This window comes from Heterodontus francisci, chromosome 41 (assembly GCF_036365525.1).
Source record: "Heterodontus francisci isolate sHetFra1 chromosome 41, sHetFra1.hap1, whole genome shotgun sequence".
Taxonomy (NCBI): Eukaryota; Metazoa; Chordata; class Chondrichthyes; order Heterodontiformes; family Heterodontidae; genus Heterodontus; species Heterodontus francisci.
Window position 1 is genome coordinate 34,054,098 of NC_090411.1, and position 18,206 is coordinate 34,072,303.

General features: G+C 44.3%; 1 protein-coding gene across 1 annotated transcript in view; it reads left to right on the plus strand.

Annotated features, from left to right (window-relative positions):
• Window positions 1–18,206, plus strand: part of cacna1ia (calcium voltage-gated channel subunit alpha1 Ia) — a 235,991-nt gene that overhangs the window by 135,966 nt on the left and 81,819 nt on the right. The window contains exons 21-22 of the mRNA XM_068020062.1: window positions 14,097–14,222; window positions 17,316–17,405. Of these exons, the coding sequence (XP_067876163.1) occupies window positions 14,097–14,222; window positions 17,316–17,405 (216 nt within the window). The remainder of the gene's footprint in view (window positions 1–14,096; window positions 14,223–17,315; window positions 17,406–18,206) is intronic.

Here is an 18,206-nt window from a genome sequence, read left to right on the forward strand (position 1 = left end):
TCTGGCAGCTTTGTCAAACTGCAGAGAATATACATTACTGGTTGATATGGCGAAGGCATTAATATGCATATGCAGTGCATTCCTGTGGCACAAAGGGTTGTTAAATATGCAAATGATTGTTAAATGCCAATCCTTAGCTCTATTCTTCTGAAGCAGTGCACCTGATAGCTCGTGAGCGAGTGATCATTTCCTACAATCACATATTGATCAAATATACTGGCAATGATCAATGGGTTGAACCAGAAGGCATCAAGTGACCCAATTCAATCCGTGTGCTTGACATCCTGGGGATCTTTTTTAAAATAATAGATTTGATTGACAGTCGTAACCAAGGGGAAGTTGTGCAGCTGGCCATCGAGAAAGGCAGGATCGGGATTCCTGTACATCTCTTTGACAGACAGCTCTGTGTCCAGGATCTGCTGAATTTAGGCTTAAAGCAGACTGCCTGCTGTCAGGCTGAAGCTAGGAGAGAGGTAGAGCTAGTCAGAGCACTGAATAGTAACATCCAGCCAAATAAGGAGTAACGGAATCAGATTTCAAATGCATTCCGAATGTGGCAGAGGGGTAAAGAGGATCTGATATTATTGTCCAAAATTCTAAAAAAAAATTTAATCGAGTTTTTTTTTTATTCATTCATGGGATTTGGGTGTTGCTGGCCAGGCCAACATTTATTGCCCATCCCTAATTGCCCTTGAAAAGGTGGTGGTGAGCTGCCTTCTTGAACCGCTGCAGTCCATTTGGGGTAGGTACACCCACAGTGCTGTTGGGAAGGGAGTTCCAGGATTTCGACCCAGCGACAGTGAAGGAACGGCGATATAGTTCCAAGTCAGGATGGTGTGTGGCTTGGAGGGGAACTTGCAGATGGCGGTGTTCTCATGCATTTGCTGCCCTTGTCCTTCTAGTTGGTAGAGGTCACGGGTTTGGAAGGTGCTGTCTAAGGAGCCTTGGTGCATTGCTGCAGTGCATCTTGTAGATGGTACACACTGCTGCCACTGTGCGTTGGTGGTGCAGGGAGTGAATATTTGTAGATGGGGTGCCAATCAAGCGGGCTGCTTTGTCCTGGATGGTGTCGAGCTTCTTGAGTGTCGTTGGAGCTGCACCCATCCAGGCAAGTGGAGAGTATTCCATCACACTCCTGACTTGTGCCTTGTAGACGGTGGACAGGCTTTGGGGAGTCAGTAGATGAGTTACTCGCCTCAGGATTCCTAGCCTCTGACCTGCTCTTGTAGCCATGGTATTTATATGGCTACTCCAGTTCAGTTTCTGGTCAATGGTAGCCCCTAGGATGTTGATAGTCGGGGATTCAGCAATGGTAATGCCGTTGAATGTCAAGGGGAGATGGTTAGATTCTCTCTTGTTGGAGATGGACATTGCCTGGCACTTGTGTGGCACACATGTCACTTGCCACTTATCAGCCCAAGCCTGGAAATAAGGAGAAACTGTTTCCAGTGGCAGGAGCATCGGTGACTAGAGTAATTGGCAAAAGGAGCAGTGGCGACACGAGGAAAGCACTTTTTACAAGTTGTTCCGATCAGGAATGTACTGCCTGAAAGCAGATTCAATCATAACTTTCAAAAGGGAGTTGGATAAATACTTGAAGGGAAAAAGTTTCTGGGTTATGGAGAAAGAGTAGCGGGGAGTGGGACTAATTGGATAGTTCCTTCAAAGAGCTGGCACAGGCACGATGGGCAGAATGGCCTCCTCTGTGCTGCAAGATTCCCTGATTCTGAAAGGGCAAATAGTGACAGAAAAGATGGCATCAATGCATTTAAGGAGAAGCTGGATAAACACACAAGGGAGAAAGGAATAAAAAGATTTGCAGAGAGGATGAGATGTTGGGAGGAGGCCCGTGTGCAGCATCAACACCAGCATGGATCAGTTGGGCCGAATGGCCTGCTTCTGTGCTGTAGTTTCTGTGTAATTCTATGTAAAATTTCCACCGGTTTATGGAGTGATAACAAGAGGCAGAAACTCAAGATGAAACTCGAAGCAGGAAGGGAGGTGTTAAAGAATGCAAGTTATTAGAAAGTGGGCTTCATCAACACAAGAGACTACTGAAGCAGAGTTAGTCATATTTAAGAGGGAAGTCATTAACACTTGAAGATGAATTTAAAGGTTACACAATAGAGCAAAGAAATATGAGAGTTCCAGCAAGTAGCGAGGACAATGGGCCGAATGTCCTCCTTGTGTGTTGGAATTTCCATGATTTGAGAACCTCTTATGATATATCTGGGAGTGATTAATTCTGGTGGAGCTATCATGAGGTACACGCAATCTTAATCCATTCTGGAAACGTTCTGACATACATTCGGTGCCAATGCAAATCTCCTGTGAAATTGTAATGAGCACAGAACATTCTCCTTGTAAATTGTATTCAACGGGAGGAGTGTATCTCTCCTTTGTTCCCGATAATGAGATTCTTTGATGTGTCTCCATTGCCCCTTTCATGAGTCAGCACAAGCATGATGGGCCAAATGGCCTCTTTATGTGCTGTAAGGTTTTGTAAAATTCTAAGGAGTGTTGCCAATCTCAGTCACAGGGGAGAAGAGTTGAGTGAAAGACAGGCAACCCCCACTCTCCCCCTCCAAAGGGAAATAGGCAGTGGTTTAATCATCCCAATCCATGACTTGCACCAGTCCCCAGGCCATCCCAATTCCTCAGAATTCAAGGACCGTGTGGGAAATAAAGAAAAAGAAAAGAGATGTTAGAAATCCCATAAGCTAATGGTTTCCAAAATATCAAGTTCCCACTGTGCTTTAAACAAAAAACAGATCAAAGATAGAATCATAAGGCATTTAAGGCACAGAAAGAGGTCACGGCCCATCGTGTCTCTGCTGGCTGAAAAATGATCACCTATTCTAATCCCACATTCCAGCATTTGGTCCGTAGCGCTGCAGAATACGGCACTTGAGGTGCATATCCAGACTCCCCTTGAATGAGTTGAGGGTTTCTGCCTCAACTACCCTTTCAGGCAGTGAGTTCCAGACCCTCACCACCCTCTGGGTGAAAAAGTTTTTCCTCATCTCCCCTCTAATTTTTCTGCCAATCACTTTAAATCTATGCCCCCTCGTCACTGACCTCTCTGCTAAGGTGAATAGACCCTTCACCTCCACTCTATCCAGGCCCCTCAAAATTTTGTACATTTCAATCAGATCTCCCCTCAGCCTTCTCTGTTCCAAGGAGAACAACCCCAGCCTATATCTTTGCTCATAGCTGCATTTTTCCAGTCCTGGCAACATCCTCATAAATCTCCTTTGTACCTTCTCTAGTGCAATTACATCCTTTCTGTCATGAGGTGACCAGAATTGTACACAATGCTCAAGTTGTGGCTTAACCAATGAGTTATACAGTTCCAGCATAACCTCCCTGATCTTGCATTCTATACATCGGCTAATAAAGGAAAGGATTCCAATATGCCTTCTTAACCAACTTATCGATTTGTCCTGCTACCTTCAGGGATCTGTGGACATTCATTCCAAGGTCCCTCACTTCCTCTACACTTCTCAGTATTTTCCCATCAATTATGTATTTCTTTGCCACAAAAACAAGAAATGCTGGAATCACTCAGCAGGTCTGGCAGCATCTGTGGAAAGAGAAGCAGAGTTAACGTTTCGGGTCAGTGACCCTTCTACGGAACTGACAAATATTAGAAAAGTCACAGATTATAAGCAAGTGAGGTGGGGGTGGGGCAAGAGATAACAAAGGAGAAGGTGCAGATTGGACCAGGCCACATAGCTGACCAAAAGGTCACGGAGCAAAGGCAAACAATATGTTAATGGTGTGTTGAAAGACAAAGCATTAGTACAGATTAGGTGTGAATATACTGAATATTGAACAGCAGCAAGTGCAAACCTGAAAAAAAACCTGAAAAAAACGGTGGGTAAGCAAACTGAACAAACTAAGATGAAATGAAATAAATGCAAAAAAAGATTGTAAAAAATGTAAAAAAGAATGTAAAAAAAAAAGGAAGAAAAAATAACTAAAAATGAAAGTAAAATGGGGGGCTGTCATGCTCTGAAATTATTGAACTCAATGTTCAGTCCGGCAGGCTGTAGTGTGCCTAATCGGTAGATGAGATGCTGTTCCTCGAGCTTGCGTTGATGTTCACTGGAACACTGCAGCAATCCCAGGACAGAGATGTGAGCATGAGAGCAGGGGGGAGTGTTGAAATGGCAAGCAACCGGAAGCTCAGGGTCCTGCTTGCGGACTGAGCGGAGATGTTCCGCAAAGCGGTCACCCAGTCTAGCGCTTGGTCTCCCCAATGTAGAGGAGACCACACTGTGAGCAGCGAATACAGTATACTACATTGAAAGAAGTACAAGTAAATCGCTGCTTCACCTGAAAGGAGTGTTTGGGGCCTGGGATAGTGAGGAGAGAGGAGGTAAATGGGCAGGTATTACACCTCCTGCGATTGCAGGGGAAGGTGCCCTGGGATGGGCACCTTGTTTGACTTGTTTGACCTCCCCAAATGCAACACCTCACACTTATCCAGGTTGAATGCCATTTGCCACTTTCCTGCCCATCTGACCAGACCATCAATATCTTCCTGCAGCCTATAGCTATCCTCCTCGCTATCTACCACATGCCCAACTTTGTGTCGTCTGCAGACTTCTTGATCATGCCCCCTACATTTACGTCCAAATCGTTGATATATACCACAAAAAGCAGGGGATCCAGTACTGAAGCTGGTAGAACGCCACTGAAAACAGCCCTCCAGTCGCTAAAACACCCGTCAATGATTACCCTTTGTTTCCTGCCACTGAGCCAATTTTGTATCCACCTTGCTGCATTTCCCTGGATTCTTTGGGATTTTATTTTTTTAACCAATGCCATAATCTGATTTAATTTTAACTGCCATATGGGACCTTGTCAAATGTCTTGCTAAAATCCATGTGGACCACATCAACTGCACTATCCTCACATGTCTTCCTTGTTACCTCTTCAAAACCTTCGATCAAGTTGGTCAAACAAGATCTTCCCTGAACAAATCCATGCTGACTATCCTTGATTAACCTGTACCTTTCTAAGTGACAGTTTATCCTGTCTCTCAAAATAGATTCCAATCATTTGCCCACTTCTAAGGTTAGACTGACTGGCCTGTAATTATTCGGTCAATCCTTTTCTCCCTTTTTCTCCAATCCTCCAGCACCACACCTATATCCAGAGAGGACGGCAAAATGATGGTCAGATCTTCTGCTATTTCTTCTCTTGCTTCTTTTAACAGCCTAGCGTACATTTCATCTGGTCCTGGTGATCTATCAACTTTCGAGGATGCTAATCCCATTAATACTTCCTCTCCCTTTGTTTATCACATCCAATACTTCACACTCCTCCTCCTTAACTACAATATCTGCATCATACGCCTCTTTTGTGAAGACATACACAAAGTATTCATAAAGAACCATACCAGTATCTTCCAGCCCTACACATAAGTTGCCTTTTTGGTCTTTTATGGGCCCTACTCTCTCCTTAGTTATCTTCTTACTCTTAATGTATTGATAAAGCATCTTTAGGTTCACCTTGATCTTGTTTGCCAATATTCTTTCAAGCCCTCTCTTTGCTTTCCTAATTTCCTTTTTGATTTCACCCCTCCACTTTCTATACCTCTCGGCTTTCTGTAGTATTGAATTCTCGGTGTCGGACATAAGCTTTCCTTTTCTGCCTTATCTTACCCTGTAAACTCCTTGACATCCTGGGGCTCCAGATTTGGACATCTCACCCTTTTTCTTTTTGGGAACATGTTTACTCTGAACCCCTTGAATCTCCCCTTTTAATGCCTCCCACTGTTCTGACACTGATTTACCTTCAAGTAGCTGTTTCCAGTCCATTTTCGCTAAATCACTCCTCAGTTTAGTAAAAATAGCCTTGCCCCAATTGAGAACTCTAACTCCTGTTCAATCTCTGTGCTTTTCCATTATTATGTTAAATCTGACTGAATTATGATCACTACCACCAAAATGCTCTCCCACTGCCACTCCTTCCACCTGCCCATCTTCATTTCCTAAAACTAAGTCTAAAACTGCACCCTCTCTTGTTGGACTTGCTACATACTGGGCAAAATAGTTCTCCTGAATGCACCTCAAGAATTCTGCTCCCTCAATTCCTTTCACACTAAAACTATCCCAGTTAATATTGGAGTAATTAAAATCCCCTACTATTACTGCCTTATTGTTCTTGCACTTCTCAGAGATTGTCTACATATCTGCTCTTCTATCTCCCTCTGACTGTTTGGGGGTCTATAGTACATTCCCAGCAGTGTGATTGCCCCATTTTTGTTCCTTAGCTCAATCCATATGGCCTCATTTGATGAACCTTCCAACATATCATCCCTCCTCGCAGCTGTAATAGTTTCCTTGACCAAAATTGCCACTCCACCTCCTTTCTTATCCCCCTCCCTATCGCATCTGAAAACCCTGTAACCAGGAACGTTGAGCTGCCATTCCTGTCCCTCCTTAAGCCATGTTTCTGTAATAGCTATGAAATCTTTGTATTGGTAGTGGAGAGAGGAATTTTGCGTGGGTGCCCAGTTAAACTCATCATGCATTAAATGACTGTATGTTAAAGGAAGAAAAGCACTTACACAGTGCCTTATCACATCCTCAGGGTGTCTCAGAGCACTTGGCAGCCAAAGAGTTGCTGTGTTTTTAAAATGCAGTCTCTGTTTTAAGGAAAACACAGTGAGGGTTCCACAAACTGAAAATGAGGGGAATAAATAATTCGTATGTTGCTGCTGTTGCTGATTGATAGATTACATTATTTACAGCCCATATTTCACTTTGATCTCCACGTTTACAATAACGCGAGATTAACACGATTTACAGTGAAGTTGTAAAATCAGATTATGAATTGTTCACCAGCTGCCATTAGGGGAAGAATGGCTAACAATTCCTCCGCACAGGAAAATCCCATTTCCCCACTGACACACATTTAATCAAAGGTGCAGTATAGAAAGAAGAAAGATTTGCATTTATATAGCGCCTTTCACAACCTCAGAACATCCCAAAGGTGCCTTACACCCAATGACTTACTTTTGAAGTGTAGTCGCTGTTGTAGCATGGGGATGACAACATTCCTTTCTTTATTTGTTTATGGGATGTGAGCATCACTGGCCAGGCCAGCATTTATTGCCCATCCCCAATTGCCCTTGAGAAAGTGGTGGTGAGCTGCCTTCTTGAGCCACTGCAGTCCACATGGGGTAGGTACACCCACTGTGCTGCTAGGAAGGAGGTTCCAGGATTTTGACCCAGCGACAGTGAAGGAACAGTGATATAGTTCCAAGTCAGGATAGTGTGTGACTTGGAGGGGAACTTGCAGGTGGTGATGTTCCCATGCGTCTGCTGCCCTTGTCCTTCTAGTTGGTAGAGGTCGTGGGTTTGGGAGGTGCTGTTGAAGGAGGCTTGGCAAGTTTCCACCATCTTGTAGATGGTACACACTGCTGCCACAGTGCATCGGTGGTGGAGGGAGTGAATGTTGAAGGTAGTGGATGTGGTGCCAATCAAGCAGGCTGCTTTGTCCTGGATGGTGTCGAACTTCTTGAGTGTTGTTGGAGCTGCACCCATCCAGGCATGTGGAGAATATTCCATCACACTCCTGACTTGTGTCTTGTAGATTGTGGACAGGCTTTGGGGAGTCAGGAGGTGAGTTACTCGTCACAGGATTCCTAGACTTTGACCTGCTTTTGCATCCACAGTATTTATATAGCTGGTCCAGTTAAGGTTTTGGTCAATGGCAAGCCCCCAGGATGTTGATAGTGGGGGATTCAGTGATGGTAATGCCTTTGAATGTCAAGGGGAGATGGTTAGATTCTCTCTGGTTTGAGAATGTCATTGCCTGGCACTTGTTTGGCGTGAATGTTATTTGCCACTTATCAGCCTAAGCCTGAATGCTGTCCAAGTCTTGCTGCATGCAGGCACGCTTTCCAATGTAACACCTTCACGCCTGCATTCACAGAAGTTGCAATCACTTTAAGGTTGAGCAGAGCTGCTGACAGCTGGATTTATCATTTAGCACATCAAACAAACCAGACACAAGATCAGAGAAAGTCTTCAGTGGTGTTGCAGATCGCTGACAGATATTTTCAGGGTGATTTTCACCTCATGACCACCCTGTTTATGTCTATAAATGACACCAAGTGTTGACCCACTGCTTGATTATTCTGTCAGTTAGATGCTGCAAAGGATTTCTCTATCGCCCAAAGTTGATGTTCCCTTTCACTCCTGATGCTTCCACCCTTTAAGGTACCACAGCATGGCTTTCCCACCATTCCAATCAGGGAATTGCTGACAGGAAATCCCCTTAAGCTCTGGGCACCTTGCTGATTCCGTGTTAATGAGCAAAAAGATTGATTTAACCTCCCATTGATGCAGCGTTAACAGAACCCTCCCCATCTCCTGCCTGATTGGCATCCAAAACTAAAGTGGTCCCCTTTGTGTTTTAAAGACTCTGTAGTGAATATAGTTTGGTTCTGGTTCCGTTTTCAAGATATACATACAGCAGCAGAACAGGACATTTGCAGTTTTTATCCCTAATTTTGCATCTACCTCTTAGCTTATTACCAATTTTATTTTATTCCCTCCTATTTATGTGAACAGAAGTTTTGGAATTCCCTCCCTAATCCTCTCCGCCTCTCTCTCTTCCTTTAAGACACTCCTTCAAATCTTCCTCTTTGACTGAACTTTGCTCAGCTGTCTCAATATCTCTGTAACAAAAACAAGAAATGCTGGAATCACTCAGCAGGTCTGGCAGCATCTGTGGAAAGAGAAGCAGAGTTAACGTTTCGGGTCAGTGACCCTTCTTCGGAACTGACAAATATTAGAAAAGTTACAGATTATAAACAAGTGAGGTCGGGGTGGGACAAGAGATAACAAAGGAGAAGGTGCAGATTGGTCAATATCTCTGTATGTGGCTCGGTGTCAAATTTTGTTTGATAATTACTTCTGTGGAACATCTTGTGATGTTTTACCATGGTAACGGTGCTACATAAATGCAAGTTGTTTTTGTTGTTGATGAGTGGAACAGAATAATGTGATGATGCATTGAGGATGGAAGATGAGAGCTGCTTGACATTACCAACTAGGAGAACATAGCAATTGTTGAACGATAAAAAGCCAAAGTCCATTTCGTTCACCTTCTATTGTCCTGGTAGTCACATGAGACAATGATAATGGGTTCATTGACCAATCACAGCGATCAATCTCTATCAATAAGTCTACAACATAAGGTGAGGGAAAGCCCCAGTGGTGAAGAGCCCTGGGAACCATTGGTCCAAAGTCAGCTATAGAGAAGCAAAATACCACAGATGCTGGAAATTTGAGATAAAAACAGAAAATGCTGGTAATATTCAGCGGGTCAGGCAGCACCTGTGGAGCGAGAAACAGAGTTAATGTTTCAGGCCGAATTTCTGGGCCCCAATTGGGGTGGGCATGGAGGTGGCTGGGTGCGGAATTTCGCGTCGTCGGCTGGCACGTGTGTTTCCCGGCTCCATCATGACCCCGGGCCATTTTCCCGGAGGTGGGATTAAGGGAGGAGGGGAGGCTGGTGGGCAGCAGGACCACCTGCCTCCAAGCAGTGGGTAGCAAATTCACGTGGTTAAGGCCTATTGTCGGAGGCCGACTGGAATTTTCCAGGCAACCTGCAGATCCCTGGAGGTACCTCTCGGCGGCGTCCCGGTGGCAGACCGGTGTCGGATGTGGGGGTGGGTGGGGTCCAGTGCTCCAGGCAGGCTGAGAGGCCCTCCACGCTTGCCTGGCTTCAGCTCCAGCCGCAGGCCGCCCTATGGTGAAGCTTCCCCTCCACAACGGTGGCCCAGCTGCTGAGGCCATTTTTTTATTTTGCAGTTAAAAAATGTTGGAGAGAGGACACCTCCATCTTGGGGACCCTCTGCCTCACTCACCTGAAAAGGCAACCTGCTGCTCCTTCAGTGCTGGAGGGCCTCCTATTGGCTCTCCAGCATCGACAGCCCGCTCGCTATCCTCAACTGGATGGCAAGCCTGCCCTCTGGTCATTAATTGGCCAATTCGGGGAAAATCACAGCCAGGTGACTGTTCCCAAACACTGTTGCAGCATCTGACCCCCCCATTTGACCCTGACCGCAGGGGTTCCGAAGTTCCCGGGGAAAATCCTGCCCAATGTTCCAGGTCGATGACCTTTCATCAGGGTTGATCAACCTGAAACGTTAACTCTGTTTCTCTCTCCACAGATGCTGCCTGACCTGCTGAGTATTTCCAGCCTTTTTTGTTTTCAGTCCGACATCATCTGCTCCTCCCAAGCACATTCAACACACATTGTGTCTCAAATTACTCAGAGACTGTGCCCCAAATTGTTGCTTTCTAAAAGAAATCTATCTCATTTGCATTTTGAATGTAGTACCAAAAATGTACCTATATTGCCAAAGATGTAGTGGGTTGAATGTCAGTCACTGGATTATAATTTCAATAAAAGTTTCTTCCGTTCTCAAAGTTTAGTCGAAGTAATTTTGGATGAGCAATATAAATAGCAGTATGACATATCAATGGAGAGGGAAGTCACTCTGGAGATTTGTTAATGGACTGTCTTGTTTAGTGTTAAAAGCATCCACCTGAATTCAGCAGCTCTAACTAGAATCTATACTTAAAATAATCATCTTCTAACCATGTCCTCAGGGTGTCCCAATCCACTTTGTATCCAACAAAGTACTCCTGAAGTGCAGTCACTATTGGAACGCAGGGGACAGGGCAGCCTGTTTTCACACAGGCAAACGGTTGCGAGTGCCAACACCACACAGATTGCAGCGGTTCAAGAAGCGGCTCACCACCACCTTCTCAAATGTTCCATAAGTGTCAGTTTTGCAGGTGATGCTCACATACCGAGAATGAAATTTGCACAATGCAAGGTCCCACAAAGATTGCTTAGGGGAGGCTTTCAGGTAGTTGAGGCGAAAGTTTACACAATTGTTAACTGCCCATTTGCAGATGAAGTACAAAACTGTGCTTGTACACCCAAAGTGTACAACAACTCACACACATCTCACTTGCACTACAGCTAGACAAAATGAATGATCCTAACCAACAATAGATCGGCAAGTGAAAGACTGAGGTTGGCTGTTCTTAATGAAGCGGAAGATCTCCTGATTGATTGGTGGCACAAAAAGAGGCTATCAATATTAAATAGTCGACAAGAAATCCAACAGGGAATTCAGAAGAAACCTCTTTACTCAGAGAGTGGTGAGAATGTGGAACTCACTACCACAGGGAGTAGGTGAGGTGAATATTATAAACACATTTAAGGGGAAGCTAGCCAAGCGCATGAGGCAGAAGGTAAATGAGGGTTATTCTGATAGAGTTAGATGAGGTTGACCATACTAACAAACCAAATGGCCACCGTCTGGAATGCAATCAGCCTCCTTCCCCACCTAAGGCGGGCAAGTCAATATAAACATGGACCAGGTGGACATTCAGTGGAAATATTCACCAAGGAGGGATGGAATGGACACCAGAAAGGGCAAAGGAAGAGGAAGGATAAGATGGGATTCAGCTTATCAAAGACAAACCAATTGCCTCCCATCAAATGAAGTTTGTTATTAAACGTGACCAATTCACCATGTGGTTTTCAGGTAATGACGGGAGTTGATTGCTATGGTGATGCCTACTATGTTTGAATAGCTTGTGATTAGTCACTGCCCATACAGATCCAGATACACACTTGTGAACAATGCCCAGTTGGGTGAGGTACTAACTTATCGGAATCAAATCCTGAGCTGACTCACCCGGAGCGTGAGAGAAATCCAAGCTTTAGCTTTAACCAGCTCTAATTATCCAATTGCACAGTTTAAATTCAAGATGTTTCTGTTTATTAATAATGCCTCAGAAGATGTTATCTTGCACTCCTTTTACCATATTCATGATGCCCTTTCCAAGAACTTCACAATTTAGTAAGTAATTGTCTTAATTACCAACTCCCCAGAGCACATCAGAATTTGTTATCTGTTGTCGCTGATGGACTGCTGATTAAACTGAATGGAAAGGATTCTGCAATTGGTTTAGACTTGTCCATGCACCCATCTGATATGAGATAATCATATTGATCACTGATCACATTTCTGTTTAATTGAAAAGGCTCCTGTTTTCAGGAGTCCCTCCCTAATACTAAAAATGAGTCTCTCGCAGTAGGAGATTAATCTTTAATTCCCGGAGACTCCAATGCGATCCTGGGAGAGTTGCTGCCCCTAATGAGGGACAGTCAGAGAGAGAACTTGAGAGTTATCCTCGAGGTGTGTAAATGGAGAAAGAAAAAACAGCACCTAAATTCAGTTGTGATTTCAAAGCAGCTCAAGCCTGGCCTGTTTTGTCAGCAAGGCTTTGACAGGAATCTAGCAGTTGGAGGAAGGTCAGATTGAACCAAACAAAACTGTGCTCCAGAATGGATCTTGCGTGATTAGACTTGGCACCTTAACTGGAAGGGAAAGCACGACTGAAACACCAGGACGTTTAGCTTTGTTTTCTGCAGGTTGTTTTCATTTGCAGCAGACTCCACAAGTTGGCCTAGTTACAGGGATTAGTGTCAAAGACAATGGAGGATCCGCTTTGGGTGCAATTGGCAATCCAGGAGCAAATTACACCCAAAACTGCATTAGTTTTGAAAGGAACTTGTCCCCTCAAGTTTCCGCTCAAACTCATTTGCATATCGGTGACGCAAAATCTGCCGCAAACCTGCACAATCGAGCAGCGTTTTAGAATTTTCTTTACATTTACTTTTAAAAACATTTACTGAGATATTTAAAAGTGATAACTAGGCGTGATTTTATTAATACACTGAAAATCACAAAAATAGACATTTTTAATCAGAGTGTCTGGTCCGCCACCTGTGAGTAACCCAATGATTTAAAAAATGATACAGAGCCATTTATCAGTTTCATTGATGTACAGTAGACAGTTTTTTATTAAATTAAAACATATACATTCAAAAGCTTTTAAGTTCTGCTTAGTAGTGTCCTTGGGCTAAAAAAAAGCTTTAATTTTAAGAGGCTCTTCAAAAGCCCACAAAGAAACACAGTTAGTGGAACCTTGCCGTGGTTATTCATCCAATCTGAGAGCGCAGTCAGTTTTGTGAATTGGGCCACTTCTGGCCCAATGTTTTTTAAGTGAGCGCAAAAAATTGTGGAAGCTTGAATTGCGCCAGACGTAATTTGCATGTAAAATTCCACAATATTTTGCACTGATTTGGCCAATTTCGGGGGAATTGCGTGGAAAAACTAGCACAACTGAGCAGAAACTTTACACATTAAGTTGGAAAGTCAACCTGTTTCCAGGACAAAATCTTTCCCTTCCACCACACCCTGTCATATTATAGGGAAACTACAGACAAAAGCTGCTGGACATTCACCAGGTTTAAAGAAAAAGAAGAGGAAGAACTTGCATTTCTATAGCGCCTTTCCCCACCCCAGAGCATCCCAAAGTGCTTTACAGCCAATGATCAAGTTTGTTAGGTGTGTCTGAACAGAACAATTACTGTGTGGCTATAAACAACAAGCTCCCACTAAACTTGTCGCATTTACTTTAACAGAGCTTTTACCTATCCTCCTAAACATTCTCTCGAGAGTGAATGCACTTTACCTCACTGATCCTACATTGACATTTTTACCTGTTCAGAGCTTGGTGAGGAGAAATCAAAGAATGTCTCCCTGACTTGATACGGTAAAAGATGACGTATAGCCATTTGAATGACTCTCGGAGGCTCTGAGCAATTTCACCCCATTAATGAAGCCAGCAGTTAATGGAGCACTGCAACCTCTGAGTTGGAATGTCTGGGTTTGAATCCAACTCCAGACCGTGGCAGTTAGTGGAGACCAGAACTCTGGTTCGGAATTCTGGGTTGACATCCAGAGGGGTACCCATGTCCGATGGGTGTGGGCAACTCTCCGTCCAACCTTCACTATATGGATTTTGGGAGCCAACCTCCCCCCACTCCCCACCCCCGCAGCATTGGCTGGGGTAAGGATGGCCATGTGGTCTGTCAGACATTTAATCAGCCTGGGAATCCCTTCCCTCACTTGACCCTGTTCTTCCCAAGGAAGATTTACAGCCACACCACTGTTAATGCTGCCCTTTTGACTCTTTCAGCTTTTCAAAGGCAAGTTCTACTACTGCCAGGGTCAGGACACTCGCAATGTCACCAACAGATCGGACTGCTTGCTGGCCAACTACAGGTGGATTCATCACAAGTACAACTTTGACAACCTGGGACAGGTACAGATTTCTCACCTGCTGACTTTCCCAACAACCTCCTCATCATTGGGTAACATGAATGCGGACAGCCATAAAGGCGGGGCTAAAGTGTGGCGAGTCGAAGAGACTTAGCAGTTGGCAGGAAAAAAGACAGAGGCGCAAGGGAAGAGCCAACTGTGTAACAGCCCCGACAATCAAATTTTTCTGCAGCACCTGTGGAAGAACCTGTCACTCTAGAATTGGCATTTATAGCCACTCCAGGCGCTGCTCCACACACCACTGACCACCTCCAGGCGCTTACCCATTGTCTCTCGAGACAAGGAGGCCAAAGAGAAGAGATATCAGTAAATATTGATCACTGGTCTGTAATGAATGGTATATTGAAGGGGCAGAAGAACAGGAGGAGGCCATTCGTCCCCTCAAACCTGTTCTGCCGTTCAATAACATCATGGCTGATCTGCGACCTAACTCTATATCCCTTAATACCTTTGGCTAACAAAAATCTATCAATCTCAGATTTAAAATTAACAATTGATGTCACATCAATTGCTACTTGTATGATAGAGTTCCAAACTTCTACCATCTTTTGTGTGTAGAAGTGTTTCCTCATTTAATTCCTGAAAGGTCTGGCTCTAATTTCTAGACTATGGCCCCTAGTCTGGAGTCCCCAACCAGAAAAATAATTTCTCTCTATCTACACCATCTGCTCCCCTTAATATTTTGAAAACCTTGATCAAATTCCAGGGAATACAGGCCTATTAATAAAAACAGCAAGTGCTGGAAATACTCAGCAGGTCTGGCAGCATCTGTGGAGAGAGAAACAGTGTTAATGTTTCAGGTCTGTGACCTTTCATCAGATTGCAATGTTCCAGTAAACATCAACACAAGCTCGAGGAGCAGCACCTGATCTTTCGATTAGGCACTCTACAGCCTTGCAGACTCAACCTTGAGTTCAACAATTTCAGAGCATGACTGGCCTTTTTTAATATTTTTCTATTAAAAAATTTTTTTTTTTTAACCATGTGCCCATTTTTCATGTGGACGGAGCTGCTCATTATTCTGCCATTAACACTCTCTCTGGACTAATGCTTTGTCTTTCACCACGAGCATTAACACGCATTTTGCCTTTGTCCCAGGACAGCTTTGTTATTTAATTTCTCCGGCCCTGCGCCCTAACAAACACCTTCCTCTTTGTTCTCTCCCCCACCCCCCCTCCCCTTCACTTGCTTAAAACCTAATCCTTTTCCAACCTTTGCCAGTTCTGATGAAAGATCACAGGCCTGAAACGTTAACTTTGCTTCTCTCTGCACAGATGCTGCCTGACCGTTGAGTATTTCCAGCATTTCCTGTTTTTATTTCAGATTTCCAGCATCTGCATTATTTTACTTTTATAGAGTCATAGTGTTTTACAGCACAGAAACAGGCCCTTTGGCCCAACGCGCCTGCGCCAACCATCAAGCATCCGTCCTAACTAATCCCATTTCCCCGCACTTGGCCCGTAGCCTTGTATGCTATGGCGTTTCAATTGCTCATCTAAATACTTCTTAAATGTTGTGAGGGTTCCTGCCTCTATCACCCCTTCAGGCAGTGTGTTCCAGATTCCACTCACCCTCTGGGTGAAAAAATTCTTCCTCAAATCCCCTGTAAACCTCCTACCCCTTACCTTAAATCTATGCCCCTTAGTTATTGACCTCTCCGCTAAGGGAAGAAGTTTCTTCCTATCGATCCTATCAATGCCCCTCATAATTTTGTATACCTCGATCAGGTCCCCCATCAGCTTTCTCCACTCCAAGGAAAACAACCCCAGCCTATCCAGTCTCTCTTCATAGCTGAGATGCTCCAGCCCAGGCAACATCCTGGTGAATCTCCTCTGCACCCTCTCCAGTGCAATCACATCCTTCCTATAATGTGGTGCCCAGAACTGTACACAGTACTCCAACTGTGGCCTAACTAGTGTTTTATCCAGCTCCATCATAACCTCCCTGATCTTATATTCTATGCCTTGGCTAATAAAGGCAAATATCCCATATGCCTTCCTAACCACCTTATCTACCTGTGCTGCTGCCTTCAGTGATCTATTGACAAGTACACCAAGGTCCCTCTGACACTCTGTACTTCCTAGGGTCCGATCATCCATTGTATATTCCATTGCTTTGTTAGACCTCCCAAAGTGCATCACCTCACACTTCTCAGGATTAAATTCCATCTGCCACAGCTCCGCCCATCTTACCAGCCCATCTATATCGTCCTGTACTCTAAGGCTTTCCTCCTCACTATTTTATCTATTTATCCTAGTTTGTATCCTGGTAATTTAGCCCGAATAAATGTAGAGAATGGAAAATGACAGATTCCAATCTATTGAGTGGTGATACCTGAGATGTGGCAGGTGATAGAGTGAGGGACTAGTCTCAACCTCTCTGGTTTCTTGCTGTCGTTGACCCAGCAGTGTCTCGGTCAAAGGACTGGGGAGCTGGTCACCTGCTCTCTCAGCCAGAAAATGCTCCAAGGCAGTAAGTAAGAGCAGAGCTAAAGAATAAAGTGGGGGTGGGGGGGAATGAGACATGTTTCATCGCAGGAAAATGTTTTTAAAAACAACAAATGTTTAGATCCAATGGTACCATGGTAACCAGCATGTTTTTGGGATGGGAGGAAATGACAGGACGCAGCAAAATAATCAAATCTTCAAAGAGTTGGGCAATGTTATCATGCTGGATGGATGTAAATGAAGTGAAATACATTTGCAACAACTTGACAGTGACAGCGTCTGCTAAATATGGAGTTAAAAGGACAGCATCATCCCACATCAGGCAGTCAGTTGCAGCACTAACTTTTGCACAAAGAATGATAATGGTGGGTTTTGCACGAACTGATTGATCCTCCATTGTGTTTGCCTTCTTGGTAAACTGATTTGCTGGCTTATTTCTCTGTTGAGGCTGCTGCTTTATTAAAGGTAAATTTGACCAAGTTGATCTACCAATAAGGAATGAGCTAGAGGGGGATCAAACATTCCTTTCCAAACATTCCTGTGTTCTGATGATGATAAGACGGTAGTTGTCACCATGGCAACCATCAGCCTTCCATTTTGTAAACGGTATCTTTGTTTCCTTACCGCAGGCTCTGATGTCACTCTTCGTGCTGGCTTCGAAGGATGGCTGGGTCAACATTATGTACCACGGGTTAGATGCCGTTTCCATTGACCAACAGGTAAAGACCCTGAGCATTAAAAGAAAGAACTTGCATTTATATAGCACCTTTCATGACGTCTCAAAGCACTTTACAGCCAATGAAGTACTTTTGAAGTGTTGTCGCTGTTGTAATACAGCAGCCCTAAGTGTGCACAGCAAGATCCCACAAACAGCAATGTGATAGTGACGAGATAATCTTTTTTTGTGGTATTGGTTGAAGGATAAATATTTTCCAGGACACCGGGGTAAACTCCCTTGCTCTTCTTTGAACTCGTGCCAGGGGATCTTTTATGACAACCTGACCTTAGTTTAACATTTCATTTGAAAAACGACACTGGGAATGTCAACTTAGATTTTACACTCATGTTTCTGGAGTAGGACTTGATCCCACAACCTTTTGACTCAGGCAAGAGCACTGAGACCACATGCAGTCAGTGGGCATTGATATGGGTGATGCCCAGTCCGATGTCAAAAATTATTGTATATTCATTCTCAGAACATGGGCACCACTGGCAAGACTGGAATTTATTGCCCATCACTAGTTGTCCCTTAAGAAGGTGATAATGAGCTGCCTTCCTGTTGAACCACTGCAGTCCACGTGGGGTAGGTGCTGTTAGGGAGGGAGTTCCAAGAGTTTGACCCAGCGACGGTGAAGGAACAGCGATATAGTTCCAAATCAGGATGGTGTATGACTTGGAGGGGTACTTGCAAGTGGTGGTGTTTACATGCGTCTGCTGCCCTTGTCCTTCTCAGCGGTAGAGGTCGTGTGTTTTGGGAGGCGTTGATGAGATATGGCCTGCCGACACTCACTGGCAGGGCT